General features: G+C 40.1%; 1 protein-coding gene across 18 annotated transcripts in view; it reads left to right on the plus strand.

Moving 5' to 3' along the window:
* Positions 1–13,924, plus strand: part of ARPP21 (cAMP regulated phosphoprotein 21) — a 191,678-nt gene that overhangs the window by 125,733 nt on the left and 52,021 nt on the right. For 12 of the 18 annotated variants that reach the window (XM_017821650.1, XM_017821766.1, XM_017821729.1 and 9 more), the window contains 3 exons: positions 27–64; positions 2,065–2,124; positions 4,688–4,920. In XM_017821650.1, the coding sequence (XP_017677139.1) occupies positions 27–64; positions 2,065–2,124; positions 4,688–4,920 (331 nt within the window). The remainder of the gene's footprint in view (positions 1–26; positions 65–2,064; positions 2,125–4,687; positions 4,921–13,924) is intronic. The other 6 variants (XM_017821745.1, XM_017821773.1, XM_017821754.1 and 3 more) reach the window with 4 other exon arrangements.

A 13,924-nucleotide genomic window follows, 5' to 3' on the forward strand; every position in this document is an offset into this window, starting at 1 on the left:
GATACAATGCCTTTTTTATTTTTCAGTCAGTTTGCTCCCAGGAAAACCTTTTTGTGGAAAACAGGTAAAAAATAGCTTGTGTGTGTGTGTGTGTGTTAAATTTAGCTGTTTCTCTTATTATTTTATCTATCTATAGTTCTATAGTCGTTTATCCTAATGTGAAGAATGTTGAGCAAATTTTTAATCCATATTATCTGAAGTGGTTTTATGCTTTAAGAGGGAGTAAAAGCGATTGCCTTGCAATATGATATCTGAGCAGATAAGGTATTACTATTGCTTCTTTCCTGAGGCTTTGCATTTCAGTTTAAAAAACAGATTGTGGGAAAGAAGGGGAGCCCACCTAAGCTTTCATTTCAAATGACTGTTCTGTCTCTGGGGTGCCTTTAGAATTTAACTTATTGATCTTTAAAAAGCACTCTAGCAGTGGCTGGATGATGGTATTTATGAAACATCGGACTTGTGTTTCTGTTGTTTAACCTGCTCTCCTGTGGGGCTGAGCAGCAATGCTGACATTACTTGTTGCTTTTGAAGGCTCTCAAGTTCCCCAAGCTGAATCTGCTTTACTGCTGCAGTGTAGTAATGAGACGGTGATATCTGAGCCCACTGTTACTTAGCATTACTGTGTGATAGTTCTTGTGAATGTTATTTTTATTATGTTAAATCCACTTAAAGGGAAGAATAAACTGTTTTTAAGAATCTACGAAGTATGAAGTGTTGACTCCATAACAGCCATAAGTTGCTTAACTGTGTTAAAAATCTTAAAAACTGTGCTGCCATAAGGATTTTAACCAAAACTGGGAATTTCACTGGTGAGTCTTTGGGCAGTGCTGGCCTGAGTCTGTCTGTGAAGGTTTTAGAACTCTTTACCACTCCCTTGAAGAAGGGGAGGCTATCTGTCATAGTATTTTGTTCTCTGTCCATCCTTACACCTGTCAGATGTTCCCATAAAAATTGACTCCACAGTAATGGTACAAACCAGCTTTTCCGATGGACAGTGGAATGAGGGAGGGCTCTCAGGAGATCATAGGCACTGTTATCTAACCACCTTATATTCTGAGAGCCAAGGATATTTTCTCAGCTGATTCTTCTGTGTTGTGGCTATGGAGATATGTTTTATGAAAAAAAATAAAAATTGCAACAGAGGAACCCAAAAAGCAAAAAAACTGATGCTACCATAAACCTATTTTTCCCCTCTCAGGAAAGATTTGGACAACAGACATGACACAGTTGTTCACATTTCCAGGTCAGCATGAAAAGCCCCTGTGGTGCTGAGGATAGGGTGGGTACCTATATGGGATAAACCATGAACTCCATAGCCAGGCCTCCCCTGTGTAGGAGAATGTGGCCAGTTTTGGTATTTACACGTGGTTTGCTGTGCTCAAACCCATGAGCTGACTGACCTGCTTTCTTGGTGTGAGGATGCATACCCAAGTGGAGACCAGTAAAAGGCCAGGTTGCAAATTGTACTGCCTGAACTGTTGCTGTCCTGAGGGAGGCTTCAGCTGCGTTCCTCAGAACACTGCTTTTTCTTGCTTCATGCCCTACAGCCTTTGATCAGGTGAAGCACTTGAACCTGTACTTGGCTCCGCACACATGAGCAATCCTGTTGATTTGCTGTGTTGAAAGTTAGGTATGGGTTTAAGTGCTTTGCCTTTCTTTTTTGTCAGAGAACCTGAGCATTTCTCTGAGCTGCAGAGACTTCCAAGCGACTTAGCAAGTACTTAAAATCACATTTGCTGGCTTGCATTTTTATGTTCTTATTAAGTGATATTTTTATGAATTTTCCTTTGGATGTGGATATATGGTTCCTTGGCTTCTGAGAATTACCTTGCTTGCTAACAGGAAATGCTAAATGGCCTTCAGCCTCCCTGGCTGATGTTTCTTACGTTCAGTTGACTGTGCTCAGTTATGGGCGAGGGAGGAGGGGGAAATTTTAGCCTTGTTTTTTTAAACTGAATCTAGCACAAGTTGGAAGATGTTTCTAGAAATCTAATATATGTTTTTCAGATCAGATAAATTTGAATTACCATGTTTGTTAGCATAATCTTTTTTTTCATTTTTCAGTAGGCTGTTGGAAGACAGTAGCATATGCAATGATACCCATAAGAAAAGACAGCTGTTTAGGTTTGTATGAATTTATTTAATATTCATTTCCCAGTAACTTTCACTTGTGATTCTATCTGTGTCCTTGCCAAGGGAAACCTTGACAGGTCTGGATATGTCATTTTTCTGGTTGGAAAGGAACATGGAGAATGCGTTCTATCTCACTCATCCCAGGCTCTCTGAATGCAAAGGTAACAAGAGGTCCCTTTCCTTTGGTTTTATGGATCACTGTCTCAGGAACCATAGGAGATTTCCAGGTGCCCAGCTGCTCAGACTGCCGCAATTTGGAAGTGACTGTAACTGGTGGAATCTCATTTTTGCTGGAGTGTATACAACAGGCACGTTTCATAGACTAGTGCCCAGACTGACCTTTTTTCCTTTTATTGGTTTATTAAAAGCTGAAATAATAGTACATTGAGGTGAAACTGATTGAAGTTCCATTAGCCAAAGCAGCTATATTTTGAAACTTTTTCTCTGTGAACTTTGTCTTCCCAGCTCCAATTCCTTCTACCCAGAGAACATTCAGATGTATCCTATATCCCAAATAGCATCCCAAGCCACAGGATATCAATAAGGGTTAGTCCCTATTTTCATGGAGGACATTTTTACCACTTGACACACTGGATCAGTAGAAGACCCAGTCTGGTTGTGGCAGTGTTCTTCTGTGGATCTTAGAAAGATTGTCTTCCCCCATCATGAGCTCTCACAGATTCAGTTCAGATCAACCAGAGTTGAGCATGCCAAGTTGCTTTAGACGTCAGTCAACTGCCACAAGTCTTAAGCAGAGCAGGCAGAGGGAATGTGTGCTTTCAGAAGCATGTCCTTCATCCACTAAGGGACGGGGAGAGCTCTACAGAAATAGGGTGATCACTAGATGTCTTTATGCATTGGGGTTTTCATATGTAGGAGCGACAGCTTGTGTCACTTCAAACCTATATTTATATTTATTTATAATACATAAATTTTCACTATGAGAAGAAAAGGAATATTTGATGTACAGTTGCTAACCCTGCATGTTATCACAGCAGCCACAGAGGAGATGGAGAGATTGGACCAAATAAGGAACAGTGCTGGAGCATCTGCTTCTGCATCCCATGACCACAGGCAGCAGGCAAAAAAACATTTCTTCTTTCTTTGGGTTAGGCTTGACGATCTGAGAGTCAGGGAGCAGGCATGCAGGAGTAAGGAGGCATCTACACAGAGACACTCTTAATGAGTAATATCTGTTTGGGTTTGGGAAACTAAAAGAAATTTTGTGTAACCAAAAACCACAGAATACAAAAGCATTCCGTTTCTCTTCCTCTTTTCCACTAGAATATAAATATAAGAGACTTGTTAATTTCTGAGCACAAGAGTACAAAAGAGTCTTTAAATAATATACTTTGGTTTTTTTCTTTCCAATTAAATCTTTAGATGATTTATTTTAAAAATATTTTTTGTTTTTTTGTGTTGTTACTTCTGTGCTGTTTCTCTTCATGACTTCCCACAGTCTGGATCTAGCAAAGGTCTACATGTTTATACTGCTGATCACATCTGTGAGAGGTTTGGTTCACAGGCAAGGAGTGCAAGAGCCTGATCCTACCTTTGACCCGCTGCTCCTTCATGTCCCAAGTGACACAGCCCAGCAGGTTCTCCAAATAAAAAGCAGGAGCTATGTTCACAGGGACAAAGGGGACAAAAAAAAATAGATACCGTCCCATCGTTTTTGATTTGTAGAAAGAGCTTTGAGCCTGTAAGTTATCATACTGTAAAATAAGACAGAGGGGTGGAAAATATCTTCTAAAAGACTTCCAAAGACAGTGTTATGAGCATCACTTGGGATAACAGTCATGGTGCACTAAGCTGTTATAGCATTCTGGTTTTGTCATTTTAGCAGTACAGTGTAAAAGCTCACCATAAATAAACCAAATTCTCCTCCAAATTCTGGTCACAGTTTAGTGTATTACACTGGGTGCTCTGCAACTGTTCGAGGACAGACAGCCTCTGCCCAGAGATTCTCACAACTGTATGCAGAGGGGACATAAACCAACTCATGCATCTCTAGGTGGAGCATTAGCAGTGAAGAGTTCGGGGCCACATTGAGAGGACACATGTTTAGGGAAGCTTTGGATGACTTCACAAAACTGATAATGACTGGGAGCAAGGTGCAATAAAAATAAGGAGGATGGGTATGAAGACAAAGGTAGAGGGCAGGTGAAGTTGGTGAGAAAAACATCACAGGAGATGCACAGAAAAGTGAGAAGTAGTGAGGGCTTTGCTGAGGGAAGAGAACCCTCAACAGACAACAGAAATGCTACATCAGTGCTGCCTGATAGTGCTATGTCAACCACATCTGGTGAAGTGCTCTCAGGGAATGTGCAGAAGGGGAACGGTGGTAAGTGCTGTGCATATAAAAAAGGTATAGCGGTGTTTACATGCTGAAGACAGATGAGTATGGGGGTCAAATCCCCGGTTTCAAACGTGATTTCATAAATGCAGAGTATTTCCTTTTTCTTTATTTAGGTCGCTGCAGGGTACCCAACGATAAACTCTGCTGTGACATGGTTTTATTTGTGTATAAGTCTTTGTTTCCTGATGTCTGTAGGGGTAATAGAGACAGCATCGGGAAGACATCTGGCAGTCGACAGAGCAGTACAGAGAATGAATTAAAGTGGACAGACCACCAGAGGCCATGGAGCAGCACAGACTCGGACAGCTCAAATCGAAATTTGAAGCCAGCCATAACAAAGACAGCCAGCTTTGGTGGGATAACCGTCCTGACAAGAGGAGATAGCTCATCAAGTAACAGAAGTACCGGCAAACTGTCTAAAACAGGTAGCTAGTACTGTATTGGGTTCACAGTGCTTCCTGTTATGTGATAATAAATGGCTGTACTGGTACTTGTCTGAGTACAGTATATCACAGAATGGTTTGGGTTGGAAGGGACCTTCAGAGAGCATGTAGTCTCACCCCTATGGTTGAAGTAGGTCGTGAAATACATAAACAACTGTATTTCCTGTACATGGGAGATGTGTATGTCCATCTATAGATGCTAGTATCTGGGAACCTGGTATTGACTTTTTAGGAACCAAAAAAAAAGCGTGGTGCCCGAGGTTTGCAAATCATAGGAGAGGTAGGCTTTTCTTGGAGTACAATATGTGCACATCCTATTGGAACACCATCTGCACTTGTAGCAAGAAAAGGTGGCAATCCTTTCAGAGAAAACACAGATTTTAACTTTTTATTAATCTTAATATTTTTAAGTTGTGAATAGTTAAATGTCATATATTTGATGAGAAATCCAAGAATATTTTGTTGTCCTTGCTAAAATGCAGACCATGTGTATCTTGGAGAACAGCCTTCTCTTGCTGCTGGCAGATGGGGCTATGGTGGAAGCAGGCAGAAATGGTGGATTCACAGAGGTCCCACAATCTCTCCATTTCTTTGTTTAGTTCCCATTAAATGAAAGCACCATTTAAGCAGACTATGAACCGGTGGGAATTCTGCATTTATTTGCATTAACTTTACAAGTACATTAACATATGAGTAAGTCACATGGTCTGGATCTAAGTAATTTCAAGCTATGCCATTAAGCTACTCATTATACTTTAGTGTAAAAGTGCATAATAAATAATGAACCTATCAGATGATTCCATCAGATTGGTTCATTTGATACATATAGTACAGGGCAAGTGGTAATCAATACTTAGCACTTAGTGCTCTTTCAGCTTGAGAGTGTTTTATGGACTGTACTTAATTTACACCCAGTTTATCAAACCTGAGTTGGTCAGATTTCACTCTGTGGTCCTACTGGCCACACTATTTCTGATACAAGCCAGGATGCCATTGGCCTTCTTAGCCACCTGGACACACTGCTGGCTCATATCCAGCAGTGGTCCTTTTCCACCAGGCAGCTTTCCGGCCACTCTTTCCCAAGCCTATAGTACTGCCTGGGATCGTTGTGACCCAGTGCAGGACCTGGCTCTTGGTCTCATTCAACCTCATAAAATCAGCCTCGGGCCATTGATCCAGCCTGTCCAGGTTCCTCTGCAGAGCCTTTCTACCCTCTGGCACGTCAACACTCTCTCCCATCTTGGTGTCATCTGCAAGCTTCTTGAGAGTGCACTTGATCCCCTTGTCCAGATCATGGATAAAGATATTAAAAGGACTGGCCGCAATACTGAGCCCTGGGGAATAGCACTTGTGACCAGATGCCAACTGGATGCAACTTCATTCTCCCCTACTCTGGACCTGGCCATCAACCAGGGAGAAAAGTGCAACCATCCAGGCCATGAGCAGCCAGTTCTTTCCCGGAGGGTGCTATGGCATTAAAGGCTTTAGTAAAGTCCAGGCTTACAACACCCATAGCCTTTCCCTCATCCACTAAGTGGGTCACCTTGTCATTGAAGGAGAATAAGTTGGTCAAGAAGGACTTGCCTTTCATAAACCCATATTGGTTGGGCCTGATCCCCTGGTTGTCCTGTACATGCCGCATAATGGCATCGAAGATGATCTGCTCCATAGGTTTTCTCACACCAAGGTCAGACTGACAGGCCTTTAGTTCCCCAGATCCTCCTTCAAGCCTTTCTTGTAGATGGGCATCACATTTGCTAACTTCCACTCAACTGAGATGTCTCCAGTGAGTCAGGACTGCTGATAAATCATGAAAAGTGGCTCAGTGAGCACTTCCACCTGCTCCCTCAGAACCTTTGGGTGGATCTCATCTGACCTCATAGACTTGTGTGTGTCTGAGTGGTGTAGCAGATCACTATTTCCCCTTGGATTATGGGGGCTTCATTCTGCTCCCTGTCCCTGTCCTCCAGCTCTGGGGACCAGATACCCAGAAAACAGCTGCTCTGGATATTGAAGGCTGAGGCAAAGAAGGCATTAAGTACCTCAGCCTTTTCCTCAGCCTTTGTCACTTTGTTTCTTCCCAAATCCCATAAAGGATGGAGATTCTCTTTAGCCTTCCTTTTTTTGCTAATGTGTTTTCAAAAACATTCTTTATTGTCTTTTACAGTAGTACCCAGATTAAATTCTAGTTGAGCGTTCACCCTTCTGATTTTCTGCCTTCATAATCTCACATTATCCTTGTAGCCCTCCTGATTAGACTTCCCCTTGTTCAAAGGTCATAACTTTTTTTCCTGAGTTCCAGCCAAAGCTCTCCGTTGAGCCAAGCTGGCTGTCTTCCATGCCGTCTTGTTGTTTGGCACATGGTTACAACCTGCTCCTGTGCCTTTAAGATTTTCTTCTTGCAGAATGTCCAACCCTCCTGGACCCCTTTGCCCCTCAGGACTGCCTTCCAGGGGACTCTGTCTATCAGTTTCATAAACAGGCCAAAATGTCCCTCTGTAAGTCCAAGATAGTTGTTCTCTCCCCCCACCACTACCCCGTTACTTCTCTGAGAGTTGAAAACTGTCTTTTTGCAGTCACTGTGCCCAAGATGGGCCCCAGCAAGGCAGCAGATGACCCCAAGAAGTGAGTCTGATCAGCATATTGGGCCTTCTGTTCCCTTCAGAAGGGAGCCTAGTGTGACCATGACCCATCCTTTTTAACTTATGGAAGCGTATTGGATGCAGAGCATAGTCTGAATTAACCTCCATCCAGAGGAACTGCCATCCTTGCTATTGTTTGATTCCACTTGCAGAGCCTGACATCTGTTATCCTAGGGCACCTGGGACAGGGGGGTAATGACAGAGGAGACCTGCCTGCTGGGCTGGGCAGGAACTTGTCACCATTGCCCCCTGTCCCTTCAGTCACTGTGTTCAGCCGAGCAGATAGAGGACAAACTACGTTCTTGTGTATTTTTTGTTTGAATATAGACTGAATAGACTATACAGTGGGGCTTGAAGTATGCAGCAAACCATGGTTTTACCTCCACATTTCTTTGACACCCGTGAATCTTTCCATTGCACTAGAATTGAATTTAATGTGCACTGAATTAGGGAGGAGGCAGAGGTCCCTGCTATACTTTTTTTGTATCATTCACCTTCAGTAGAGTGCAGGTAAATGTATTTCTCTGCGGCATTGTGTTGCAGAGGTGAAGAGCATTTAAAATGATGTCAGGGAAATCCAGTTTGAAGGAGACCTCTAATTACAAGAATAATATTTTTAAGTAGCCATTTTAATGTTAAGCGTAATAAAGGATGCACTTAGGAAATGTATTAAAGGAGAGACTTCTGAAGCATACCAATACTTGTAAATGCATCTGCACTCTGTATGCACCAAACCCCAAATTGCTTTCAAATGAAAGCTCTTATAATACATTTTTAAAACATCAGTGATATTAAAATTTCATGTTCTCTTGTAAGTGCTTTGACTTTTTGTAAGGAAGGTCTTTAAATTGGAAAGCTAGTTCAGGCACAGGAAGAGTAAAAAAGAAACAAAATAAAAAGAGGTGGGGAAGAAGAGGAAGACTGGATGTCAAAACAAATGTGTATCTTCAAAGCCAGGACACAAAGTCAAACAGTCAATCAGCCTGAGAAAAGTCACAGGAAATAATATCCAAATCACTATTTCTGTCCTTCTTTCTGATATGCTATTGAATGGCATTAAAGCAGGAAAGAATGACTGTTCCAAAAATAATAGGGAAATGTATCTTGATACAGTGTTTTCACTTCACAAAAAAAATGCTGAGTGCATTCATACAGTAGCTGTCAATGACTCTATGTGCTATTTGCATTTGTTTTCTAAGGTTCATTAGGTACCAAGTGACACTTCATTGTGCATGTTTTTGCATTATATCTTCTGTGCTCTGGCCATAGGTAGCCCTGGTTTTCTGTAGCTCAGTGGACATTTAAATGTTGATCCTGTTTTTATTTTGAGTGATCTTGATTATTTTTTTGTTGTTGTCTTTACTACAGTGGTTGAAATGGAATTTCAGAGCTGTTGCTACAAACATTACACACACCCCTCTGGTAGTGCCTGATAGACACCAATTCTGTCTCAGTTCTCCTCTACAGAAAATACTAGTCTCTGAAGGGGTTTATGATTCACAGTAATAAATTTAAAACATTTCTGTCTTGCATATAGTAGATATGAAAGTGGTATGAAGTCATTAGTTGGTCAAAATGTTCTTCATTGTCTAAATTACAGAAATTATTTGTGGCCTCTTTAAATGTGAAAATTATTCTATATATGTGACAGTCATACAGAAGCATTGTTAAACACTCTTCTTGAGCACAGAGTATTAAAAGTTTCAGAATTTTCAAAGAAGGCTCACAATTGCCTTTGAGAGTGTATACAGTGATGCAATATTAGTATTGAAGTCCTTCTGGATCACTTTTAATATTGTCATCAAAATTAAATGTTCTGCCCTTAACCTTAACTTCTGATAAATCAGTAATTAATGATTCATAGTAAGCAAGCAGGAACTGAAGCACAGGAAGATGTTAGCTTCCCCCTAGGCAAGAGATCATAGAACATGCTGTTCTCTGCAGTAGAGTCCAGCAGTGTCAATTAGTCTTAGACTTTAATTGCATTCAGCTGCACAGGAATTAGAGCTTAGTATAGGAATTATGTTACTTTGTTTTTGCAAACTTCACAAAAGGGGCTGTTTGAAACCCATTACATGGTTATCTTAATGGTTCTGATGGTTATTTTCATGCACCTGTTGATTGTTTAGAGAACCTTGTTCTACTGAAAAGCACAGATTGTATTTTGCAAATAAAATTTTCTTCTCTGTTATTCTGAAGCGTAGTAGATATGCAGAGATGTCTTAAACTATAGTTCAATATTGAGTGGGGAGTTAATAACTTAACAAGTTTCAATCAAGTTGTATTCCTACTGCTTAAGACATCATACAAAATGTTGGTTGGTTTAGATTTCCAGGAATATAGTGGACTTTCCAGGGTTGACTAAGCATATAAAGTGGTAAGTGAAATAGTTGTCCATGCAAGGGGACAAAGATGTACCTATTCAGTCTGTAACACCAAAGTGAAAATATAACACATCAACTACCATGTTACTGTCACTGACACATTGCCACAGGTTTTAACATAGATTATTGTGAGGGAAGACAAGATGTGCTTCAAAGAAATGTTCTCTGTGTATCTACATACTTATTTAAATAATTGTTAAATAGGAGATGTAACTGTTGCACCTTTAGCTTCTCTTAATGTGTTTTCCATTCAGTGGAATGCACATCTGTTGGAGTGTATTTTTTTCCCCCTCATTTACAAAAAGCTGGCTTGGGATATTAGCCATGTTGATACAGGTCTGTAGGGATCATTAACTTCCTTGGCGGGGCTCCAAGTAATTGGAGACACAGTCTAATCTCTCCTGTTAGGTGTTCATTGCTACTCCTGTTGGGGAAAGACAATTATATGTAGGCATTTCAATACATTTACCTTCCTGGGTTTGGTTTGTCTGGTTTTTTTTGCTCGTTTGGGGTTTTTGAGGTTTTTTTTGTTTGTTTGGGTGGTTGGGTTTTTTTATATAAAGTGTCCTGTGTAATATATTTTTTCTCTCAGATTTGGAATTAGATTTCTGCTTTTTTATTATCAGGCACTAGCCTGATGGATCTGGTAAGTCCAATAGAAACTGTCAGAATACTGATGTATGTGTCAGACTTACTGATGATAAGTCACGAGCCAAGTGCTTCCAGTCATAATCTTCCCACCAACTGATTGTGCTGAAACATCAGTTTTATTTTTAGAAGTGCAGCTTGCAGAGAAATAATCATGTTCACATGAGCATGTACCATTATCATAAAAAAACCCCCAACAACCAAGTATGTGGGTGTACAGAGAAACACAAGTGAATTACAGAAATAGCAAATAAATATTTCTAATCCAAGTAACTATATCCAAGACAAAAGTACTTCCAGCACTCTACTGTTCCTGAAAAAATTAACTGTCTGGACTAAATAGTGGATAGATCTTGAGAGTCTAGTTGATAGGAAAGGAAAAAATTGCCTTGGACTTGGAAGGTGGGATGAGCAGAGATGTTCAAAGTGATCAGATACTGAATGCTGACTGAAATAAAATAGAGCAAGACATGTTGCATCACTCACTAGTGCTTAGAATATTGGTACTGCCATATTGGTACTGCCATGCTCTCTCCCTCTGTAAACCCTCTTTTACAACTCTTTGAACTGCTGTATCTCTCAGAATATATTTAAAAAATATATTAATCGAAAGTGATGAGAATGTGAAGGTTATTATTATGTCAACTGTGAAGCAGCAAGAAAATTATAGAATAATCTATATAGAAGAAGTATGCATCATTACATACTGAAAAAAAAGAGGTTGTATTGTGTAATGGGGACAAAAATCTCATTTAGACCAAGTTCCTTTCAAAAATCTTTAGTAAGACATCTCTTAATGTGAGTCTGAGTAAAGTCAGATAGTTCAATTTTTTTTCCCTTTTCTACAGTACTGAATTCATTATGTGGTGACTTCTTAGTCCAGATTTAGACAGCATGAAAACAGCTAATCAGAGCTACAAAGACAAGATTAAGTGGTGTTAATTTCCAGACGTTAGTGTTGGAATTTACATTTACTTGTGTTGATAGATCTAGACTTAAGATGATAGGAAATAAGTTATGGTGATGGAAAAAAATAAAGTAGATCATTCTTGTAAGGATAAATGGGGGCAAAATTGATAAAGCAGTGATTTCTGGGATTTTTTTTTTTCCAAACAGTCAGAAAATTCTTGATATGGTTTGTGACTTATTTGTGTTTTTTCAAAATCACTGAGTTGATCTACTGACATGGGAGAGCAGATCTCAGGTCTTTTATGGCAGACATTTCAAAGCTATCATCTTGACCAGTATGAGGTGATAGCTTCAGAGGATTTTCCACTGTTTCTGCGAATCATTTGATGAGTACATCTGAATTCATTGCAGTCCTCTGGCTTTTATCATTCAGAAGCTGGTATAGATCAATCCGTGATTCTGGCATATAAATAGCTGAGAGGGGTGGAAAAAAAAACAATTGAATATCAGAGCTGCAGTCTTCTTTTATGCTAACAGCCTTTCTTTTGAATAGCACAAAAAGTGGGGAGAGTGAACTCGGGCTTGATTCTACTTACACGCTTAGAAATAATGGGAGGTTTATGAAATGTCATCACCACTACCATCTCCAGGTAGCTTTCTAACCTATTGAATTCAAAAAGTGAAGGAAAAGAGGAGAAAGTAAAGCAAGAACTCAAAGAACCAACATGAATTGCATGTAGAAAGGCTAGGGAAATACAGGGAAGAACTTGGTAACTTATGTAGGAGGAAAATTAAATTCCAGCCGTTGCTTTTACAATTTCAAGGAAGACACCAAATATCCAAATACTACTTGCAGCTTGATGAGGGTGGCCTCCAGAAATAACTCTGCAATTTGTAGAAACGCTGAAATCTGAAATTACCCAATAAATAAAACTATACCTACAGGAATAACATTTCTAAATTTCCAATCTCAGTCTACGAGGAGGGGAAAAATGTAGCAACTGATACAACTTTGAAGTGTATTTATAGAAATTAAAAATTTCTTCTGAAATCTCTGTAACTTTCTTGGTTATGTACTGGAGAAGCAGATTTAGGGTCCTGCTGATGGCAGTACAACAGTTCACAAAGGGGACTGATTGTATCTGTAGTAGCTTCTGTATGAATACAAAGTTTGAAGAAGATGGATTAAAAATGTGTCTTACACAGCAACCTACAGAAATCTGTGAAAAGACCCTCTGTTAAGTAACAGGATGCTAGTATGATTTCTTCAGGAGAAACCTGCTTTGCTCTGATTTCTATAATATGAGGAAATAAATGAATTTCAATAGGGATTTGACTGAAAATTAATTTGAGGCTCTAAGCAGTCTACTGCAGGGACCACCAACAGTATCCTATATCTGAAAGGATGTAATTTGGCCTCGAAGAAGTTTGCTAAAACTGAAGTCTGAGTTCTGTCTTTGCTTTTAGTATATACCTGCAGGTGGGCACTATGAAGGTTAGATGAATAGACAAGTTCACAGAAGTAAAATGAAAGAAGTTGCAATTAAAACATACTTTGCATTCATAACATCCTGCTTTCAGGAAGCCAATCACCTGAGCCCTATGCTCTCAGAGATACTTGTCTTTTTTATGTGAAGCAAATTGAAATCTAATCAAGTAGTATCTCAGAAGTTTGGAAATTATATTTGGGTTTTAAAATACTGTATCTCCATTCTTCCAGGCACAAATGTGGTTTAGCACATTTGATGTTACAGAATCACAGAATATGCCCAGTTGGAAAGGACTCACAAGGATCATCGAGTCCAACTCCTGGCCCTGCACAGGACCATCCCCAGGAGTCACACCAGGTGCCTGAGAGTATCGTACAAATGCTTCTTGAACTCTCTCAGGTTTGGTGCTGTGACCACTGCCCTGGGTAGCCTCTTCCAGTGCCCAACCACCCTCTGGGTGAAGAACCTTCTTCCAATATCCAATGTAAACCTCCCCTCACTCAACTTCAGGCCATTACCTCGGGTCCTGTCCCTGGTCACCACAGAGAAGAGATCAGTGCCTGCCCCTCCTCTTCGCCTCATGAGGAAGTTGTAGACTGCAATGATGTCTCCCCTCAATCTCCTCTTCTCCAGGCTGAACAGACCAAGTGACCTCAGCTGCTCATCATACGGCTTCCCCTCAGGGCCCTTCACCATCTTCGTTGCCCTCCTTTGGATGCTCTCTAATAGTTCAATTTTAATAGGCTAGGTGCTGACAAATCAAAGTGGCAAAAATCTTAGGTGGCATCTTAGGCAGCTTTAAATTAATATGTGTGTTGCCCAGCTACCTTGTTATTTGACTGATAACACAGTTGTTGTTTTTCTTTCTGAAAATGTTTAGGGTTTTTTGTGTTATGATTTTAGGGTTTTTTTAATT

The sequence above is a fragment of the Lepidothrix coronata genome, unplaced genomic scaffold (genome assembly GCF_001604755.1).
Source record: "Lepidothrix coronata isolate B3197 unplaced genomic scaffold, Lepidothrix_coronata-1.0 Scaffold3, whole genome shotgun sequence".
In the NCBI taxonomy this organism is placed as follows: Eukaryota; Metazoa; Chordata; class Aves; order Passeriformes; family Pipridae; genus Lepidothrix; species Lepidothrix coronata.